General features: G+C 38.5%; 2 protein-coding genes across 7 annotated transcripts in view; both read right to left on the bottom strand.

The window, feature by feature from the left end:
• The window catches only part of SCUBE2 (signal peptide, CUB domain and EGF like domain containing 2), a 54808-nt gene extending 52776 nt beyond the window's left edge, over window positions 1-2032 (bottom strand). For all 6 annotated transcript variants that reach the window (XM_035890993.1, XM_035890994.1, XM_035890996.1 and 3 more), the window contains exon 1: window positions 1491-2032. The gene's annotated coding sequence lies outside the window, so the exon portion shown is untranslated. The remainder of the gene's footprint in view (window positions 1-1490) is intronic.
• Window positions 2033-2140: 108 nt separating this feature from the next.
• DENND5A (DENN domain containing 5A) overlaps window positions 2141-22212 on the bottom strand; it is a 76567-nt gene continuing 56495 nt past the window's right edge. The window contains 15 exon segments of the mRNA XM_035891027.1: window positions 2141-2359; window positions 3089-3257; window positions 3811-3934; window positions 5172-5254; window positions 6128-6309; window positions 7444-7562; window positions 8146-8291; window positions 10171-10292; window positions 13974-14102; window positions 15110-15194; window positions 16593-16677; window positions 18914-19018; window positions 19895-20047; window positions 21625-21643; window positions 21645-21748. Coding sequence (XP_035746920.1) covers window positions 2176-2359; window positions 3089-3257; window positions 3811-3934; window positions 5172-5254; window positions 6128-6309; window positions 7444-7562; window positions 8146-8291; window positions 10171-10292; window positions 13974-14102; window positions 15110-15194; window positions 16593-16677; window positions 18914-19018; window positions 19895-20047; window positions 21625-21643; window positions 21645-21748 — 1809 coding nt within the window. The 3' untranslated portion in view covers window positions 2141-2175.

The raw sequence follows: 22212 nt of genomic DNA, 5'->3' as shown, positions 1-22212 counted from the left end.
CAATGGTATCATGCCATATTAGGTGAACTTGTGTGAAGAAAAAAAAAAACAAAACACCTTAATTCAGGGTTAATTTCCTCATGCATGATAAAATTAATCCATACTTAATACTATGAGAGAAGTGGTTTTAACAGGATCAACTAGTCTGTTATGGTCAAAATACTTAATCCAACTCTCCTTTCTTACGTAGACATGTTCCCTGTGAAATACACAGGCCCAGTAAAGTCATCCTAAATACAGCTGAAAGCACTGTAATTTTTATTTTTTTTGCTATTATTTATACATAAATAAGCAATTTGGGGCAAGCGTATAAATATTATCCCAACATATTAAGTTGAATACATGAAATCCTTAGAATAAAGTATGTTTTATTTTTGCCCTTCCAAAGATGGAAAAAAAAAATTATCAAAACCAAACTTGCACATACAAAATACTTCTGTGAAATACTCCTGTAAGCTCCAGACTGTGAAAGGACTCGCACCTACCCAGCATGAGAAGTGGGTTGGAAATTGCCCTTGCATCTTCCTAATGCTACTGTGAAATTAAAAAATAATCTCGCTCTGATAAGTAGTGACAAAGGAACTTCTCAGTTTAATAATGAAATAAATAGGACAAAAGTAAAAATAGTCAAAAATTTAATACATGTGCTATACTTATAAATTATGAAAATAAAACTATCACAAGATGTGACTAAGCGGTAGGTAAAAGCAAAGGTGCTACAACATTGTATGAACTGAAAAACTTGGACTCGGCTTCTCAAAAGAGAGACAATACTGAGATAAGTTTATACAGCAGAGACCTCTTAAATGCATAGCCCTGAATTTCTGTACAGTAATTTGTGATGCTGATAAATCAGCCTGTTCTTAAGTCACATATTCACTTCAAAGAGATTTTTATCGGAGGATTCAAATGAACAGAGATGCCTTTAGGCATCTGCCAAGTTCCAGATCTCCAATAAATTAAGCTTTCACAATGTTTGTGTTTTACTGTAGAAGTGGACTAAAGCTTCCTGTACTAAAAACAAAAGCATCCCAAATGAAGCAGACTGTATCAACAGGATCCAAGACAAATTCATTCAAAAAGAAAACACCTTTACTACTCACTGTCTTTTCAGAAAAATTAAGAAATCCTTGTATTTTCTAGTTAGGTATACCATTATTATTTTGTGGGGGCATAAACACCTTTATTTAGTCATCTGGCATTTGAGAAACTCATGTCCCTCTTTATTAGCAGTTAAGAGAATTACCAGCAGCAACCAGATACCACACTTCAGAAGGCTGGTTCAAGTGGAAACATTTTTGTATTATGAACAATTATTTCAGGTTTTTCATTTAAGTGGGCTGCACTGTAAATTCTGAATTGCAACATAATATAGCCAGTTGAACCATAGAAGATTTTCTTTTTTAAAGACAAACTTACAAAACACGATAGGTTAAATAAATAAAAAACATCAGTTAAAAACACACAATTTCTTCTGTGCAATTACGTACCAATATGAAAAATATTACTTTGATCTCTGCACATTTCACTGTTCAGTCTCCTGGATTTCACTAAAAATAATACTGACAACAAAAATAAAGGAAAAAATGATTTGCTGACAAATCAGTGCGTTGGAGCTATTAAAAAAAAGCACACATCAGATTTGTAGTTCCCTTGCAGCAGAATGTGACCCGATACGTTAAAAAATCAAACATTGGTAATAATGTTAATATATAAAATATTAGTTTAAAAACTATAGAATGACCTTCTCAGCAGAAATGGAGTGTATACATTGGGGTCTATGACATACAGCATATCCAAAGGCAAGTTCACAGAATGCTGAAAGGCTCACTGCACATTTTCTATGGCAAGGAAATACTGCAGCTTTAAAATAAGCTGCACAATACTCATCTCTATCTCTTTCACATGAAAGTGTGTAAAAAGCAAATCAGCAAATAAACTCTAAAATAGATTTATACCAAAATCCTCTTTTTTACATTGAGTTTACAGCTTCTATCCATTTGCCTGTACTATTTTTGGAGTTGCCTTCAAGAAAAGTCAAAGTTGAGTTTTAGGGCCATGAACAAGTTCACGATACAATGTACTGGCAGACAGAACTTTTGCATACTAACGAGATTCACTCCTTGTTGCTTTTTTTTTCTTTTTAAAAGATAGTTTTTCCTGTGGGACAAGAGGTCAAATATCGATTCCTTTGACAAGAGATGCCTCCAGCGTAATGTTGAACTCCTGCAACGTCTGCAGCACTCGAATCAAAGAATTCACAAGAGTATGATCCTTAATCAGTGCTATGTCTTCATACATCTGTGCTGTGATCGGGCAGTCCGCAAGCAGGGCGATCCAGTGATGCAAAAGGTGGTCTCTGACAAAGCAGCGATTTGCAATTTGGAAACAGAAATAAAGCCAAGTTAAATTCTCGTTTTCATTGACATGATTCTTTGCCTTCTAAACAGGCCTACCATCTTCTCCATGTATTTTTATAAGCTGGGGAAGGGGGAGTAACTGTCAGTGGTACTTGTTTAAGTGGGGAGCATCCATGAGAGATGTGTTTCTAGGCTTCCCACCCCTCACATCAGAAGATACGGTTCACAGGAGGCCTGGAAGTCCCAAGCAGGCCCAAAGTCACTAGCTTGCTCCACTGCCTTTGTGTCAAGAGGCTTCTACATGGTCCCAGCTTCCCTTCCTACCCATCTCCTACAATGAGTAGGTGGAGGGTGGGGAATTCACCCAGCCATTAACTGGAGAGGCCTCACTCTGGTTTTCTGTTTCTTCCAGTCTTGCTAGCTGTGCATGAGAGGGAGGCTATTCACACCAGCCTACTACCTTTCTCTCTTGATTCAGCTGCTCAGCTCTTTGGGATACTCCATTTTGTATCTTAGATTTCCCACACTTCACATGCCTAAGAATTCAGTCAGGGCATGGTTCACTTGAATCTTTCTTCAGTTACATGACAGAACTGTATAAGTAATTGTCAAACTGCAAAATCCAGCAACTTCGTGGCTTTATCTTACTAATATGCAACATCCTTTTCATTTTATTAAAAAAATCAATAGCAACAACAACAACAATAATAATAAAGAAGTGTCTATACCTGGCTCCAAGACACACCAGCATCTGAAACTTTCCATCCTTCCCAATGTTTCTAGGGGTGTTGTTGATAGCAGTGATAAAGCGACAGAAATTCCTGGCCCTTGTCTGCCAGTTCTCTTCTGGCACCATTTCATTCTGCTCAAGGGTCTCATAATATGTTTGTGCTTTTTCTTAAAAGAATGGTGGGAGATAATGAAATTTCATCAGTGCATGTAGCAGTCCTAAAATATCTGAAATATGATTCTCCTGTGCTTGAAATAAAATAATTAGGTACCATGACCTTCAAATTTAGATGATTAAGTTTAATACCATCTCAGCATAATGGTTTCCCTGTAAGCATGCTTACAAATCCATAAGGCTATCTGATGCCCATATCGCACCACTGGAAACTCAGCATGAGCATCTGTGTCACGGAGGGAATAGTTACAAAGCTTATCTATTAACTCCCTGAATTATTATGTCTAGGCACTGTGTTCAGTCCTGTGTTCCCCATGTGTAAAACTGGGATCCCACTTCCTTCCCTGTGAACAGTGCTAAAGTGGTTCCAATATCTACTGAATTTTGAGATGCTACAGTCAAATGATGATATAAGGAGATGCCGATGAGATGCCTTCAAGAAGTATGCTGTTCACACCAGCTGAGACACAGTGGCAATGAAAATGCACACGGATGGATATATTTTGAAGACACAAGCAGGCTCTGGTATGTCTTCCTCACACTTACCTAAGAAGTCCCAAATAAAGACATTTTTGAAGAGTCTTGGTGATTTAAATCCATGCTGAAACACTTGCTCAAGAGCTGAAACAAGTCCACTTTCTCCACACAGCAACAGCGTCAGGCTGCCTCTCTGCCAAGCACACGCAGAAAGCACACACACTTAGTATCTCAGTTTGGAAGCCCGGGACACAAAAGTGTCTCATGCATCTACTACTGAGACCAGTTTTTAAATAAATAGATGCCCAAAGTTACAGTCTACTATCAATCAGTGCCTCCAGACAGGATGGCCCAGCTCTCAAGTCCTGAGCATTCAAAAATTTGTTGACCTCTCGAAGAATGAGGCTGAAGAAAGTGGTCTCAGGGCCTCATCATCAAATGAAGCCACAAAAAGACCAAGATCAAGATCATAAGCACGTTTTACCTGTAATAATAACCACCGTACAGAAAATTAAGGAAATATTTTCCTCTTTTACTAAGTAATAAAGATCACAGGTCCATTGTAGCAGGTGCCTCAGACTGTTTGCTTATCAACAAAAACAACATTTGAAGAAATTTTTAAACTTCAGAAAAAAACACAAATTCTACTTTAGAGCACGATGGTAAATTCTATTTAGCAAAACCTGCACGTGACCACTTGAGGTTATTGCGTAACTGTGATCATCAACCAGAATTATACTGTATATTAATTTGCCATGCTATGCTGAACTTAGAAAAGATAGATACAGAGGGAATGGGAGGACCTATCTGTAAAAAATTAATGACTTTCAAGAGATACCCATGTAGGAGCCAGCACTGCCCTACACCACTCCTGCTCACAGACGGCTGGATTTTGATGCTTTGACAGAGGCATGCTTCTTAAGTTTCTTTCAGGAAATAACTCCTGTGTCAGTTAAGATGATTAGGTGTATAATGTATAAGTGTACCAGAGTCTCTGACAGCACTTCTGCATCATTTGGGAAGGGGACGGGGGGGGGACAACTTCTGTTTCTTTTGTCTTCTTAAAGTGGCCCATGGTTTTTCATGTTTTAAGTAGCAAAGATAAAGCAAAACAGGCATAAAAAAGCCTACCCAGTATTCAGTGTAGATGTAAAATACCAGTTAATCTAGTTGACTAATAACACAATTTCCAATAACACAATGTTAACACTTAAATTAACAGAATGTTCCAGTTAGCAGCAAAACTGAGGTACTTGAGGACGTACTATTCCAACTGTGTAGTCTCAGTATCTCATTTTTGCTCCACTTAAGGAATTTTCAAACAGATGGCTGTTCATTCAGTTTAGTTATTTCTGTTATATATTCTACAATGCTTACTAGTAAGAGTTTTAAGGCAGGAGTGCCACTACATAGACAACCCAACTCCTCACCTCCTTCTCTGGCTTGTGGAAATGCTTGACAATACCGTTGACAGCTTCACCAATAGCTTCTTGTATCTGACCAGTATTTAACTCTGCAAAATAGAAAACTATACCCAGTCACTCTGTAACAGCTTTAGAAATTGTACCTATGCATGAGGGATAAGGCATACCACACACAAAAAAAAAAAAAAAAGCATGAACCAGTATAACCTATGCTGTTAGTGAAAAGGTGCTGGACTGTGGGTAACAGAAATCCAATTCTACTTTTATTTACTGTGGAGGGGGTAGAAATGGAGATGGTTTGGTTCGATATTGAAGTTAACACTGTGATGTTTCAACACAATATCAGGTGGAAATGCTTTTTACATATTATATGCATTTTCAGACCAGGTCCCAAACCCAAGAACAGGAGATGTGCTTTGGTTAGGACCACAAAATCTAGGCATCCTGGAAATATTTCCTGCGACAGTTTCACTGTAAACTCAAGCATGCTTGGAACCAAAGTAACTACCTGATTTATCAGGAATAAGACAACCCCAGAATAGCAATCTCAATAGAAAACTGAAGTTCACAAGTAGAAACCACTAGCAAGCTTTTTCATCCATGAAGGATAAATACAGACAGGACAGCAAATTTCTACCTTCCTCCATAGCATTCACTCCACAGATGAAGGACAAGAATAAAGAGAACACCACTAGGGCAGCTAAGCACTGGACGAGGAGTCCAGAGATAGCTTCCTTTCATCCTTGGAGACTTTCAAAACTTGAGTAGATAGAACAGGTCGCTCAGGATTGTAACTCGGAAGTTAGCCGGACTTTGAGACAGGGGTTTGGCTAAGTGAGTTTCACACGTCCTCTCCAAGCTACAGTTCTAAAATACAAAAAACCCTACAGTTCTGTTTGTGAGCAGCTCTCCTTAGGTGATGATGCAGTACAGAACAAGACAAGACAACCCCCACCACTCACTTGGCTTATTGTTTGGCGATATAGTGACAAATCTTCTGATCATGCTTGGTGACTGCTGCAAAGGAGGGGTTCGGCACTGCCGCTCATCAACCTCAGTGTGGGAAGTCAGCAACTCTCCCACCAGGATCCTCTCTAAGCTGCCATCATCCATTCCCTTTCCAAGCCACCTTCCACAGGGAAACCTAAGAACAAAAAGGAGGTATTTGGATCAAGTCCTTCAACCCATATTGGATTCCATACCAAAGACTTTCAACTGCAGTTGCATAAACCCCAAATTCTGCTAGCATAGTTACTAGAAACACTTTACTTATCTAGGAACAAATAAACAGTCTTGGGTTTGGATTTTGCCAGCAGAGGGAGCAAAAGTAAAACAGCTTTTCAGTTCCAGGTTTGTGCTACATGTCGCGCTAGTTAATCCGCCAAGCAAACAGTGGTGGATTTTGTCTTAGGTCCTATATGTAGCACATGATTTAAGGGCTGCAGAGGAAAAGAGGTAGGAGGGGCAGACCCATTAGACACTATATATGGGTGTGCTTTATTTGAATATGTTACATAGCAGGCCCGCCACAAAAGAAACCCCACACATATACTTAAATGTTCAAAGACCAATACATCTATTGAAATTGGGATATTAAATCGGACACTAGAAAGCACACATGCTCACTTGCTCATTATCACTTTCTGTGAACAAATGTTGATGTCTGTTTAATTGGAAAACTGAACAGCATCTAAAACCAGAATCTGGCCTCTTAGTTTAATTACAAACAAACTGGACAGAGAACTGACGGTTTCTCTAAACAAAGGACAGGGCATCAAACTATGCTGTACCTAACACAAATAAATTTGATTCTTAATGTAAGTCTCGTTCCTTTACTTTCACTATGCAAAGACAGGTTTCTAACACTCATAAGCCCTTGTGCTCCAGCTTGTGTCCAAAGATCTCTCTATACACCTAGAGCACTCAGCCTTAATATAAAACACCACCCATATTTGGTAAGCAGCAAGCTTGAACTTGCCATTTCTTCCTTGGCCTCAAGGTAGATTATTTTTAAGATACATAACAGTCAACTCATATTCTCCATCAATATTTGGAGGCTAGACATGAGCATCTGCAAACTGAAAATTCTGTTTAATTTTGTAAGAATCACAGCTTGTTTAATGTCAGAAGCCAAATGACCTTTCTATGCCTTCAGGTAGCAGCAGCTGTAGACACAGAGTTCTAGGAGATAAGACCTTTCTAATCAAAAAAGCCCTACTGTGCCAGCTCCCTGCAGAAATTCTACTTACCCAACATGAAATGTCAGGATGATACTTACTTGTAAGTATGCCCTGTTATTTCATTTCTGACCATAACATATTCCACTAGCCACTTCGCATACAGCCCTGAATTGTCATGTCCTATTTGCACTGTGGTCAGTTTTCCCAGGTTCTGGCACTGCAAATTAAACAAAGAGTTTGTCAGAGTAAACTGAAAGAGAGGAGTGTATTGGAGGAGTAAAATATTAGAGAACACGCTCAGACAGTGGATCAGAAACGTGATTCTCTTTTTCTGACTGCATGATTGATTCTGGACTTTTTAGGGGTATGTTGCTTTATATGTTTTTGATTGTTTGCTTTGTTTTACTAAATACTATTTTGATCAGCAGAGAAAAACATCCGCTGAACTAGATTTTTCAATTAAATTTTAGCCAAAGCATGCACATACACAAAAATCAGAGCAGAATCACTTGTTTCCAACAGAAGAGGGTATGACACCTCCCAGCATTACAGCACAAGGTTGTAATATAAAGACAGTCTTGTCCATCCTTGCACTAAGGATTTGTCAGTCATTTTGCTCTGTGTGTTATTAAATATAGATTAAATTTGCTACGTACAGGCACAGGAATTATTTGTGACTAACCACATAGACTAAAGATATGAAATGTATGGCAAGATAGTACAGCAAGGGGAGAATTTACAAGTGGACAAACAGAACATCCAAAGCATTATTTTTTTTTTTTAAATCAAGCAATACAAACCTCAAAAGTCATTTCTAATATATTCCTGGGAATCTGCAGGACTCCTGTTTCACCCAATTCTCCCGAGATACAAATCCAAGGATTGGCTGTAAACATTGAGCCACCGAGTTTCTTGCTAGGAACAATCAATATGTGGTATGGTATCACTGCAAACACAAGAAGAAATCACACTTCAAAAATTAAGAAGGATAATTGTGTAACATCTTTAATGGAGAGGGGAAAGATAAGTCATAAAATAATACTGCAGTACCATGAAATGTTAAAGCAACACCAGAGCTGCTATTTAATCATGCTAACATTTGCACACTAAGCACTGATAGACAATCAGGAAGTGTACACACAGCAATCATTAAGAAGCAGAGCTGATAGCAAAACACTGTCAAATGAAAAAAGAAATATGGATGGAATAATGCCTTCACATGGGTACAATAATTTTTCATATACCAGCCTCAAAACATGTCATGAAGATGGTTACTTGTCCCCAGTTAGAGACAAGGAAGCAAAGACAGAATATTCATGTATCCAGGACTACATTGTAGCTCAGCATGCAACTCAACTCCTAATTGCCTGCTTTTGTGTGTGCATGTACACACACTACACAACTAACACCAATTCCCATTCAATTACTAACCAAAGCCTTTGCTTGCAGGGCTTGCTTGCAGCAGCATTCACTACTGTGGCTGAACAAATTCAGTGAAAATACATTATAATACTGCAAGCGTCTCTGTACCATGCTGCTCTTAGTTACGTTAACTGTAAGATTTCTTGATTTTAAAAAGAACAAACAACTTTTTTGCCCTCTGACTGGGGCACCACACACATGCTCACACACTTTCTAGTCCCCTGGTTTACCAGTGACTAATTCAACATAGTATCACCCGAGTTACAGCCCCTTCACCGACTCAGGAGGCATGCGCTCCTGAGGAAACGCATGTGCTCTTCAATTGCCTAGCAGCTCATGCACAGCCCCCTATTAACCAAACTTCTATAACAAAATCCAATTATCTGAACAGTCATTGTGTTTCTTGGCGATCTGCCCTTCTTTTATAGTGCATAAATGGATTATGCTTTTCAGCTGAGGCATTTAATACATTTCTCCCTCAATGTCTCCTCAGCTGTCAGTGCCCTCAAGAAAGCATTTGGTGGTTGGATTTCCTTAAAAGCTTGATGCTCGTAGCATTTAAGAATGAATTAAAATGTTTTCCTTTTTAGTTCCTGTGCTGATAGTCTTAAAGTAAGTGACAATTTAACTGCATCCAGCAGACCAGATCTTGGTACTGTTCAGAACCTCCCCCACAAGAAGATCAAAACCTATTTTGCTTAGGTGCCTGCTTGCTTTGCCTTTCATACACTCAGACATGGAACATAACATACCATCAAGAGCAGCTCCTACCATGGGGGCCCCAATTTTATAAGCCTTGCTACTTACTGTGCCATACTAGTGAGGTCCTGTGGCTACAGGCACACAAATGCATGAGAACGCTGTAACACATTTAAGCATCAGCAACAACAGGGCATCTTTTTTAAAACAAAAGTACTTCAATGTGTTGCAGAGCTCTGATGCGGCCCTCGATGGGCATTTCATTGTTATCCCAAACTCAGCCGCAGGCGTGCGGTAAAGTAGGCTGAGCACGAAAAGGGAAACTTTTTTGTTTGTTTTCTTTTTAATTCCTAGCATGTGTTAGTTAACATTCTTACCTTGATAATGAACAATCCATACTGTTCTTATCTAGCATGATGCAAAAAGCCTACCACAAAATTTTCTGTTGAGAACTCCCTCAACTAAAAGGATTAAAGCTGCCCATGTTTTACCAAGTTAGAAACGAAAGCCTGTAGTGACACACAGAGACACACTACTGCCCACCAGAGAGGATCAGATAAATAGTGATAAAGCATACAGAGATAGACACCAGGAAAAAAAGCAGAACAATTACATTAAGGCATGTGGCTCAGAGCTGGTTAGAATTTTGGATAAGGACTCAACCAACTCTGAAAATCAGAGTTCCAGGGAAAGCAAATACTTACAGATTGTTGTGAAAACATTGGTAAAGCAAAAGTAATCAACAGCATTGAATGACAGGAGATGATATAAGAATTGTTCTTTCTCATCATCACAGCGGAGGAATGCATAACGCTTGTAGAGTTTTCTGACAAAGCAAAACAAATAATCTGTCATAGTAACAAGATGCTTTCAGTGAAATGTTTTCTATTATGCATATTTATTAGGTAAACCATAAAGACTATCCAAGCGATTACAAATGACAAGTGATACTGGTAGATCCAACAGTATATAATGTGCCAAGGTATGTTGACTCTGCAAGTCTGAAGTTTCCCAAGTGCATCAATCCAATACTCCACACTATTTTCCACTCCTCAAAAGCAAGGTTTGGGGCCGTCTAAGGGTCTTCTCCCACCCAAAACCATCCCTAAAGATAGAAAAAGGGCTTTTGTACTTTCTTGGAAAAAATTCTCTGACTTTTTTGCCCATGTGAAATGACATAATTGAAGTAAAGAGAGTCCCTGTAACTTACTTCTGAGCAGATGTTGCCGTGGGAGAGTCCTGCAGCACATGACAAAGCCAGTTAGAAAACTGTTTGCAAAGGACACTAGGGCAAACACCGGGGCTATCTGCTTGTATTGGGTTATAGGTGGTAACCCAGGGCCTACAACCACTGGCACGGGGTATATGTGCTATGGTATAGCTTCAGTGTTGACAGCACACAGCTCCTGACATAACCAAAATCATAAGCATGCGAAGTCCTACTAAAGCCCTACTGTTCCCTTTCACTGGACTGCAAACTCTTTGCTAGGACTGCAACTCTGCAAAGAACTGCAACTTCTTTTAAGCAGAAATATCTAAAGATGTAGCTCAGTAGCCTCCTCTCACTAATGGAGACACTAACACCTATGCAGAAGAATATACTGTAAACGGAAACAATCTTATATACTTACTAAAATTACTCAGACACATTAGAGGATTTAATACTGCAAGACTTGCAAATGAGAAACCTGCAAGAGAATTTACAACCTCAACCTTTTCAAGTGCAAATTTTGATGGGAAAACACTCTTCAGGTTACTTACTTTATGTAGCAATCACCACTATTTTTGTTAATTATGCAACCAATAAATAATACCACTGTCGGTGAATAATCATAAAGAAAGAGCATGCCAAGATGCATCAAAATCCAACTGACACTAAAGGAATATTCAAAACATCATGAATGCACAAATTAGGTGTTAGAAATGCTGACACAGCCATGGATAGGTTTGTTCCTGCCAGGAGGGCATCCTGATAATTCCCCTTAATTTCATATATCAATTCCAAAAAAGTCAGCGAGTGACTCACAAGCCAGAAATTTGCAAAACAGATCAGTGATGATTAGCACACACACATATTCTCACATAACAAACACAACACTAGAGACTGATAAGAAATGTTCAACAGAAATAAAGATACTGAGCCTTAAATCAAAATAGCCTGCCTGTAGCCATGAGAGTAGCAAACCCACAAAGGTCTCACGGGTGATCATGTCCATGTTTCATTTGAACAATCTGAACCACAAGTTTAGACAGGCTGTCCACAAGGGTATGTGCTGTCCTGCCTTTCCAAAGTGTAAGATTTCTCAGTTTACTGGTGCACATAAAGGTCTTGGGGGAGTGAAGCTGTGTTTTCCTTCTGTTCCCTAACTCTAGCCCCCTTGCAGACCAGAAAGAAACCAGATGTGTTTCAGTTTTCTTACATTTTTTTAGCAAATGCCAAGTGAAGAGAATGGGTTAACTAAAATATCAAACAGTTGCTTCAAAAAAGCACACCACACAATCACGTTATAACAGTAAAATGGCAGAAGCTGCACAATTACTTTAGTACCTCACTGAACTTGGCACTATTTCCCCTAAAAACAACAAATGGAGCACACTTTAAATCCATGCTGCCTAGAACACCTTTCTTTAAGTAGGATATCTAAATAGGCAGCACAAAGCACACAAGATTACCCAGGAAGGTGTGGAGTGTGGTGGTGTGCGAGAAGTCCCCTCACAGCACTTGTTCTGCATGCTAAATTTAACCTGGTCTGGACTGTTGACTTCGCTAGAGAGGCCTAACCTTAATTTAGAGATACAGGTAGATTTATTAGCTGTCCTCACTCTGTCCTTCAACTTTTCCTTGCTTGCTGTTGGAAGGCCACAGCTTCATCAGAAAGTCCAACATAATTCAATACAAGGCAAATCTCAAATAATTAACAGTTGGGGTTCAGGAGGATTGAGGGAGGAAAGACATTTCTTGGAAAATGGTGTGAGCAGGAAGAGAGGACAAGACGACTAGACAGCATAGGTTAAGCTGTCTCCAGAAAGAAGTCTTCAATTAAAGCTAATGATGATTACCAGGGCGCATACAAGAGAACCTTTAATTTCCACACATTAAACAGTATACCCAACCTTATCAGAAGTACTTTTTTTTTTCCTGTACAGGTTACACTAAATAAACCTCAAATTGTTACAATTTGAAACAATTAGTATTAAATATGGCCTGTACTCTGATTTGTGCAACTATTTACAGAAGAATTATTTATGTTTACAAGGATAATAAAATATACACGTGCTCTGAATATCACCAAGTAAATAAGTCCTTGTGCTGAGCATTCCTCCTTTTGCTCTTCAGGATGCGTACTTATAAGAAGCACTAGAACAGAGTACTTTTGACAGAGTTTAAGCCAGCAGTATTTGGAACTCTCTCCAGGTTCAAGAATTCAGTTCTCACTCACATCCTCCTCCCCCCCATACTTCATACACTTCTCCCATTTTCTTCCTATAGTACAATTACTCTATAAATAGTGGTTTGGGTCTCAATGGTTGGGGTCTTTTCATAATTTTTTATGACTTCATATACAAGGAATTGAAAGTCACATATTGTGAAACATTTAGGAGAAGTAATAAAAAACAAAAAAAAAAGTACCATAATAGCAGATATTTGACTATTACAAAAGCAATTCACCTTATGTTCTTAAGCAGGCTATAAATGCAAAACCTTACTGTGTAGGAGACGACAAACAAAGCTGAGACACTGTCAATTTGATCTAGAGATGTGGACAATCATGTTCTGAAAGATTGAGCTGGAAAGATTACCAGATCTCATCTTGAGCTCATTGCCCCAAAATGAGATGCAAGAACAATCATCACAGCCTTCACAGTCACCTTCAAGGTACTGCATGTACACCATTCATCTGCCCTCTTAAACCACACCTGAAGTTGATTTTATCTACATTATTTTACATGGCACTGAAAAGAGTTACAAGAGCATCTCAGATTTGGAGACAGAAGTGAGAAGCTAAGGAACAGTCACTCTGAGTCGCACTAACCACAGAAGCGCATCTGGATGTGCCTTTATACTCTTCGTATTGTGACAGAGCTGCATACAAGAACCTAAGGTGCACTTTGTCATGCATTGCAAAAACACACAAACAATCCAGGGAAAACAAAATATCCCACAGTTACAGAAAGGAGGCCAAGATAAAAAGCTTGACTCAAAGTAGTGGTGTCTGGACTTGCACCCTGTTTCATTTAATCCCCAGTAATTTTTGAAGATTTCACCTGGAAGGCACAGGCAGCCTATGCTGACAGAACTGATTCTGTATCTGAAGAATCCCAGCATTAAATCATAATTCCCAAATAGCCCATACACAGGCACAGAGATACACTTGGAAGGCTAGTTTGTTCTATTCCTTTTGCACACTGCTAAGCAGATGGAAGAATAGGCACTTCTGGGGTTTTGAAGTCAAACAACTAAACAGGCTTAATTTTTAAAAGCTTTGCCCAAGATAAACCATCTTACTTTGTGAGTTCATGATCTGAAAGCAGCTGTTTTAGATGCCTAGAGAGCAACTTCTTCTCCATAGAGAGACGAACCCAGGCTCTGGCCTTGCCAACATCTGTTTTGATCTCACTAATGTTCTGGATATGCCTGAAAAGAAGAAGAAAAAAAAAAAAAGACACTGCCCAGTATTTTCAAAGAGCAACAATTCTTTGGAACCAAGCTAGGCTGAAGAAGGAATTTTGCCAAGAATGCAAAATATCAGGCAAACTACTGGAAAAATAGGCATGACCACCTTAATATTCAGCAGTATCTAAATTCCTTGCATATCTAGCTCAAAAAGAATAACAGCCTGAACAGGAAATATCTGCAACGCAGTGCCCTATTTACAAAATTCTAAACCAGGCCTATTGCCTCACATGATTTAAGAATCATTCTGGACCTTATCACTGCAATATTTATGGCTGAATGCTTTGGAAAATTAAATACCATCTTTGCATGCTCAGAAGTAGCTTTTCTTGCATACAAGACACAAATTGTGTATCTTGAAAGGACAAGCATGTCCCTTGAAGATCCTCAATTCACTCCTCCCTGCTGAAAAAGTTAGATGTTGGTAAGGAAAAAGGAGGAAAGAAAAATCCTTTCAAAATTAATTTAGAAGTTCTGCATATTGTTTTTTGATTTACTGAGAAGAGGGCATTGAGCAGAAGTTATAGTTTTATTCACACTACAGTGCTCAATGTTAGACAAACCCATTCTTCAGATCAAACAAGTTATTTAAAATGCTTTCTTCATTGAGACACAAGAACGAAGCTCAGAGCTACGCAACCAACTTGGCAATGACTGAGAAAATACATGTTACACCCACCTCTCTGGAAATAAAACAATACAGAATACTTACAAAAAGATGAAAACTGTGTCAGGGTATTTCTATATGCTAGTAGCTGCGACAATATAAAATCTGCTCAGTATGAAACTGTTCTGTAAAGGTTAATGAAAAGGTTGCACTATATACTTAAAACAGATCAGCAGGTTTCTTCCTTACATCCCGCTCCTGATGTATGAAACAGACATTTCTGTATGGTATGCATTATACACAGAAACAAGTGTGCAAATCTCACGGGTTTTCTCTGTTGGTTTTAATAGTTTACACTCACCTCATATCCTGGATGAGAGAGATTCTAAGAGGCGACATGGCTGGACTAGTATCAGACTTTCTCCTTTCCGAATCAAGAAGTATTCCTAGATTCAGAAGAACAGAATTTGTTAGTGGAAATCCATCTAAAGATTTTTAAATCAATATAAAAAGAAAGTGAATAAATACTAACTTGCAGTCTTGCATTATTGTTTACTCACTGCTCCGTGAAGATAGTGGTGTATTTCCACTTCAAATTACATGAAAATCTAAGATGCTACGCAGATGGTTATGCAGATCAGCACACGCTGAGCATTAACACATTAATGAGCTTAGATTCAGCTGAAATTGGTATGACATCAAATGGCTTAAGACATATACTAATCAAGAATTATTTTCTAAAGACTACCCTATTTTCTTTCTACTTAGTAAAATTGACTGGCACTGTTGACACCAGAAAACAGTCTTCAACATGTTTTACTCAGTACACCACACATGTGCTTAACTGATCTACCACTTTGTACACTCCTGTTACACCACCACTTTTTAAAATAGCATATTTTGGGGTTTCTTAAGCAATATTATAACTCTTATCTTTCAAATTCCACTCTAGAATCAAGTTGTATATTAAATACCGTCCCTGCCTTCAAACCCAAGTTAGAAAACATAAAGCTGATCATAACTTCAGTCTGATATGCAAAAACACTATGGACCAAGTGACATTCAGGAGACCTTAATACTTTCCAAATCTTTGGTTTTGATTGCTTACAGGTTACAGGACCTTGTGCATGTTAGTAATGCTCAGCTCTTTGCCTATAACAATTTTAATAAAGAAAAAGAAAGAAAAAGCACACACCACCTCCCCCAAACCCACTGTTCTCTCCAAAGTTATACCCTATGCCCTGATCTGACACAAGAAGCATTGTTTAAAAATTACATTAACAACCTTAGAAACAGACTACAAGCGGATCTTATGTGCAACATTACTTTTACTGCAACACTTGATATAACACAAATCAAATAGGTTTCTTCAGTGTTTTTTGTATTTTTTTAAATGTCTTTTTCTTTTAAACAATAAGCCTACTGTTCAGTTGTTTTTCAAGAGGGAATGTAAAACTTCAGGATGTACAGCACAATTTCATATGCTTACACTTGCTTTCCACCCCCATCCATAACATAATATGCTTTGCCAGTCATGCAGTGACTATATGTCATATGGAGGATGGTGTGTCGGAGCAATCTATTTTAAAGCCTATCTTTGAAACATCAGGTATTTCTCATGTATTCAGACCCAAACAAGTGGGCTCAATCCAAACAAATTTCTTTTTCACAAAATATATTGAGACAATACACCAGGTCCATATTAATTCTGTAGTGGATGGAATACTTGATTCCGTTATATCGAGTGAAGCATATTTCCAAGGAAACAATCTCTGCATGGTGCAAATCTGCAGGCAGCTCTTACTCATAGTTTATCATCTTCTTTCAGCAGAAGCCAATCTTACCCGAGGTACTGAAGCTGCCTGATGTAGTTTTTCTCTGTCTGTTTTCTAGGTAGTGTAACAGATGAGACCACAAAGCAGATTTTCCCTAAAATTAAAAAAAAAAAAATTAAAGAAATCACTATCAGCTGAATAAAATGTTTAAATCATCACTGAAAGTATCTGCCATTAAAAAACTTGTTTTAAATATGTTTCTCCCTATAAAGTCATTGGTAAAAAACAAGAATGAGACACAAGTTGGAGGTGCTCAGGAGCTGTAAAGAGGTTGAGAAAGAAAGAGTCAGACTACTGGGATCTAATAATTCTGGTAATAGGAAGAAGTCAATTGAACTTCGTTTCTCATAGTTCATTAACATGACAAGAAAGCATTTAAAGGCTTGTAAAACACTATGTATGAGCAGAGTTCCGAGGCCGTAACCTGTACTTTGTGTCTTTCCCCCCCTGCCTCTCCAGCAGTGAAATGACAAGAGATATAGAGCCAGCCTGAGTAAGCCAATCTTACACATAGACCAAGTCTTGTTCCCTTCAGGGTAATTCAGGGCTATCAGGTGCATGCTGTCAGTTTTCAGAACCATAAAAGACCCCTCCTCAATTTCATCACGCAAAGGACTTGGACAATCACAAACACAGTAAGAAAAGACAACCCAAACCACAAGCAGGACAATGAAAGCTTATCAGCAAGAATACTCCAGCTCTATACATTATAAAACCAACTTGGAAGTTACAATTTAGGATGTAGTATTTAGGCCAAGAAAAATCCATCGATGATGTTAAAAGGTGCACCTCGCTCATCATGTTGCTTTCTTAAATCTCTGGTGGCTTAAAGCAGACTGTGAGGAAATCTTTCTCTGGCAAACTAAAAAGATACTTGGATTTATCCTAAAATATTTTGCATGATAAATCAAAAGCTTGCAAAGCCACAGAAAGGCAGCAGTAACTGAACAGGGGCTCTCCAGCACATTAATTGGAATTACTTACAGAGGAAATTAATTAGTATTACTTATCATCTTCATAAATTATTATATTAACTTGAAATTCCAGTAAAGACTTAGCAATTCTGCATTTCAGAAGAGCAGTCATATTATAAAGCCTTATTTTTATTTACAACTTTGTACAGAAAGAAACCATGACTGTAAAGCAACAGTTGTCAATTTAGCACTATCATCATAATCTAAAAATCACATAAGTGCCTCCCTGGAGGTGCAGTAAATTATGGTTCAACTCTGAAATAATTTTTTAAAAAACTACCCTTAAAAATCTCTGAACACTTCAATCCTATAGCTCACTACAGTTGACATAAAGAATAAACAACCATGAAGGATTATTCCAGAAGTCGCATGCCTCCAGAAGATAAAGCCTAGGGTGTCTGTAACATCTGTGTTGAGAGAAATCTATTAAAAATATGCATTCAGTAGTGAAGATATAAAAAAATCCAGAGAAACTCAATGCCTCATGTGTGAACCTGACAGATCCAACACGGAAAGCCAAAATTGCAGGTCTTATAAAAACATAAAAAGAGAGCATGAAAAACATCAACCAGGGAACAGTTACATCCAAAATGGCATTTCTCACAATAAACACACATACACACACAGTCTAGTGTTCAGCAACTAGCTGCCACAGCAAGGAGAACTGCAACATAAAGCAGCAAACAAAGGATCCTGCAGCAAATAGATGTCAACAATCATGATGAATGTAAGAAATCATGCAGTATATATCTGCCCACTTCCTTTACCATCATGTTACTCTCCTTTAACTTCACCAAATAGCAATGATGATGCAAGATGTATCTATAAGGGAAAGGAATACAGCCTAAGGAAAGCAGTGGGACAGAGAACAGGCAAGGGAATAACCAAGGCCTTCTGAAAGTTCAGACTACTTCAGTCATTGGACCCTACATCCAACAACTCTCCTGCATTGCCCCGGGCAAAGGAAGGTGTGGATTCACTTCATCTGGAAGAATCAGTAGGTAGCAATATAGGACCATTAAGGTTCATCAGCAGGGAAGAGGTAAAAGCAGGGATTGGTGGAAGGAAAGCCATCCTCATTACTATGGGCAACTGAGAAAGAAGAGTCTTCATTGGCTTATTATTGAAAAATAAAGTAAAATCGATGTACAAAACAGCAGGCTTTTGCATATTTAATAAAGGCAGAGCACACAGAGAATTGGTGGTGCTTTTTTTTTTTAAAAAAAAAAAACCTGTGGATCATAAGACAAGACGCACTGCACTTCCTCCATCAGGCCTCTATTATATTCCACCACTCTCTTTATTCCACCATTCAGCACTGTTTGCCAACATCTGCAATCAATCCAAAGCATTAACCTTATGTAGGGTTGGCCGTCTGGTGGTCTGAAAGGCCCAAATCTGAGTTGAAGCAGAGTATACTGATGCTCTGTCTTCTAAGACGAAAGCAGTACAGCTTCTATCCTAAGTGATATACAAGAGGGAAGGGAGAGAATCACATGATAAATCTTCACATAGAGAACTGCTATATCGTTTGAAGGAGAGCAGATTTAAACACTGGCGCTCGGGTGCTGGGAACAGAGATACTGAATTACAGTTGTCTGGATTCTGTACATTTATTCTGCACATACTTTTAAAAAATTTATAATCCACACTGTCCTTGATATTGTTTTGTACAAAGGAGGAGGAAAGGATAAAGGCCTTCCAAACTCCATCTAGTCCCACAAGTGACTCCAAACAGAAAAGCACCACAAACAATTATTAATTTCATACGAAAAACACCACCTCTAACTAGCAATCTTGTCAATGTCACTTAACTATGCCTACATCATTCAGGAAGAACCAAAATAGCAAGGGTTTTACTCTTAAAAACTAAATTATCCTTCATGAAAACAAATTCCCCGTACCATATCCCTTTAACAGCACCGTTAGCATACACTGCCTTCAAGCCTATGCAACTTCAGTAACGAAAGTATTAAGAACACAGCAATAGTTTTATTTACCATCCTATTAAAAAAAAAAAAAAAAAAACCAAAACCCAACAAAACACCAAAACCCACAAACCAAACTAAACAAAAACCCCAGGTTAAACAGAAAGTAAGTCTTTCAAGAAGTTATCTGTGGAACACATCTATATGTGCACTTCCACATACCCCAAAGCAAGAAGTGGAGACAGACAAAGGGGCAGTAACTGACATAAAAAAGGCTGGGGGACACACACAAGTATTTTAACATGTCTGTATACATGCAAAAGGTATCCTCTGAAAGTGGAGAGAGGAAGAGCATAATGTGACTTTAGGAAAGTGCACTGTGCAACATACAGGAATATTTGTTCCTCACCTGTTTAACTTGCAGACCATGGCTCCATATCCTTTCTAAGAGGTCACACAGACTGGCTATCAGGGTATTCTCTTCTACACCTGTGATATTCACTTCACCATGACCTAGCTCCACAGCTTCTCGACCCATTTTTTCAACCAACATCCTCTTGGTCTCAAAAAGGACAAGGCAAAAGAGAGTTAATTTTTCACAGGAACTTCCAAGATCACTTACACTTTTTAAAATAACCAACAAGGAAGCACATGATAGCAAAGATGTGGCAGAATAACTGGGTGTATGCAGTATTTCTGAAGCTAGTGAAGGACTGCATTTCTTTTATCCCTGTTTTTCAAGCCATGGCAGCACCAGTGTTGATCACTTCAATGGGCACATAAGCTTCCACAGAGTAACCCCAAAGGGAATAGCAGGCCACACATTGACAAGCTAGAGGCCTAGCAGCAAGGGCCTTGCAACACAAGTCTTGGGTGTTTTTGAAGGCCAGTGAGTGCTGGACTGGCAGCAGTACACTATGTCCGCCTCTTCCCAGGAGAGGTGGACATGCACACAAGTGCTTCCAAGTAGCAGGGGGATACGTCATTCCTGTGAGACCCTGTTCCATCAGAAGGGTATTTGTGTTTAAGCCAAATCCATTCTGGAGTGCCTCTCTTGAGTTTCCCCAATGAGTCACATTCTCCTAAATTGTGCACAATTTCATGCTAGTCAATAAAGCTCTCACCAACTCTGAAAGTACAGTCTCCCAGCCACAACATATTCATCATATAGCTACCTGGAGGGAAAATTTACTAGAGAATCACTTCTGCTCATCTCTTAGACATTTTTTCATCTTTGTTGCTATTCTAGAGTAACCCTCAAAGGAGTAATAGTCCCTCAGGCACCTACGTACAGTCTTAGTTGAGATTAAGAACTCTAAATTAGTCTCTAGCTTCTTCTCCTCACCTCCCCTGGTAACTTCTCTCTCTGCTAACGGCAGGCTCACTACATTCCCTAGAGTTGCAATCCCACAGTGAAAGAGTCAAGCCTATCTTCATCAATTTTCACTGTCTTATGCCTCTATTAAGTGAAGGGGATTATTTGGACAGTTTCGTACGTACAGAAAACAAAAATGAAATTAGAAGTAGATGCATGTATTAAACATGGTATTACAAGAATTTGTATGCAATTGCTGTATTACCTCCACTGACTTAGGGCAAGAATGTGTCTATTTGACAATTATTCTCTTTATTATGTTAGTATAAACATTAACATTTAATTCAGATGAATATATTGTCAGCTATATACTGGTGAAGCATGCCTACAAACTAATGCCAAATTTCTTCGTTAAGCGCTTGAAAACTTATGTTTCAGAAGTTTGTTAACCCATTTCCTTTAGTTATGAGAAAAGCTCCTGCATTTTCACCATAACCTTCTCCTTTGGAATATTCACTCTTGTTGAAATAGTATAGTCTCATTAGTGATAACTAAAATAAGCTATAATAGACATGGGCAGTGAGATAAAGACCCATCAGAATATTCAGTCTCTTTACATTCGCTATCATAAATCTGCTTGATGAAGTTTTCACTCCTTGCAGAATTTCTAAATACGTTTTCTCTTTGTGAATTTCTCACTATCACGCAAAAATCTTCATACAGATAAAACAGAAACAGATGGGAGGGGTAAACATATTGGCCAAGAAATGGTCTATAAAGGATGGATATGAGGTGCAAGAGAACAGAAATAGTCTCTGTATTACCTTATTTCGGCATTCTTTTTTTCAGAAACTTCCAGTTTGTTTGTGCAATTACTGATGGAGAGAGGTTAGACAGTTTGGGCTGCCGAATAGTGCTGCCCAGATTCCTGGCTTCTTGGATATACTTCTGTAGTGGGGTAGAAAATTAGCAAATATAAATAGAAGTGCAAGTGAGACTACTTTGCCAAGAGAAAAGGACAAACTTATCTCTATAACCCACCCCTCTGCAATGAGGAAGAAAGGATCAGATCCCCTTTCAGAAAAGGGCCCCTTTTCATATCCAGCATTACATTTGGGCTGAAGCACTTAAGGTACTCTTTCACTGGAGATCAAATCCCCATTTACATTGTCTATCTAGTATTAGAACACACATTGCTGAATAACACAAACACAATACAGACTGCCGAGGATATTTAGATGCATAGAGATTCGATTACTCCCTCCACCAACGAGAACTGTCTTGTTATTTTTTCATGTAAAATGAAAGTTTGAAACAATTACCCAGACCAAGCCTATTCAAATGGCAGACTGGTCTACATGGGGACTGCAAGAAAACTTTGCCTGGAGCTTGACAACATCCAAGATCTGTGC

Source organism: Egretta garzetta, unplaced genomic scaffold (genome assembly GCF_000687185.1).
Source record: "Egretta garzetta isolate BGI_Z169 unplaced genomic scaffold, ASM68718v1 scaffold133, whole genome shotgun sequence".
Lineage (NCBI taxonomy): Eukaryota > Metazoa > Chordata > Aves > Pelecaniformes > Ardeidae > Egretta > Egretta garzetta.
Note: the sequence above shows the minus strand (reverse complement) of the source record. Positions and strands in the feature narration are given on the sequence as shown.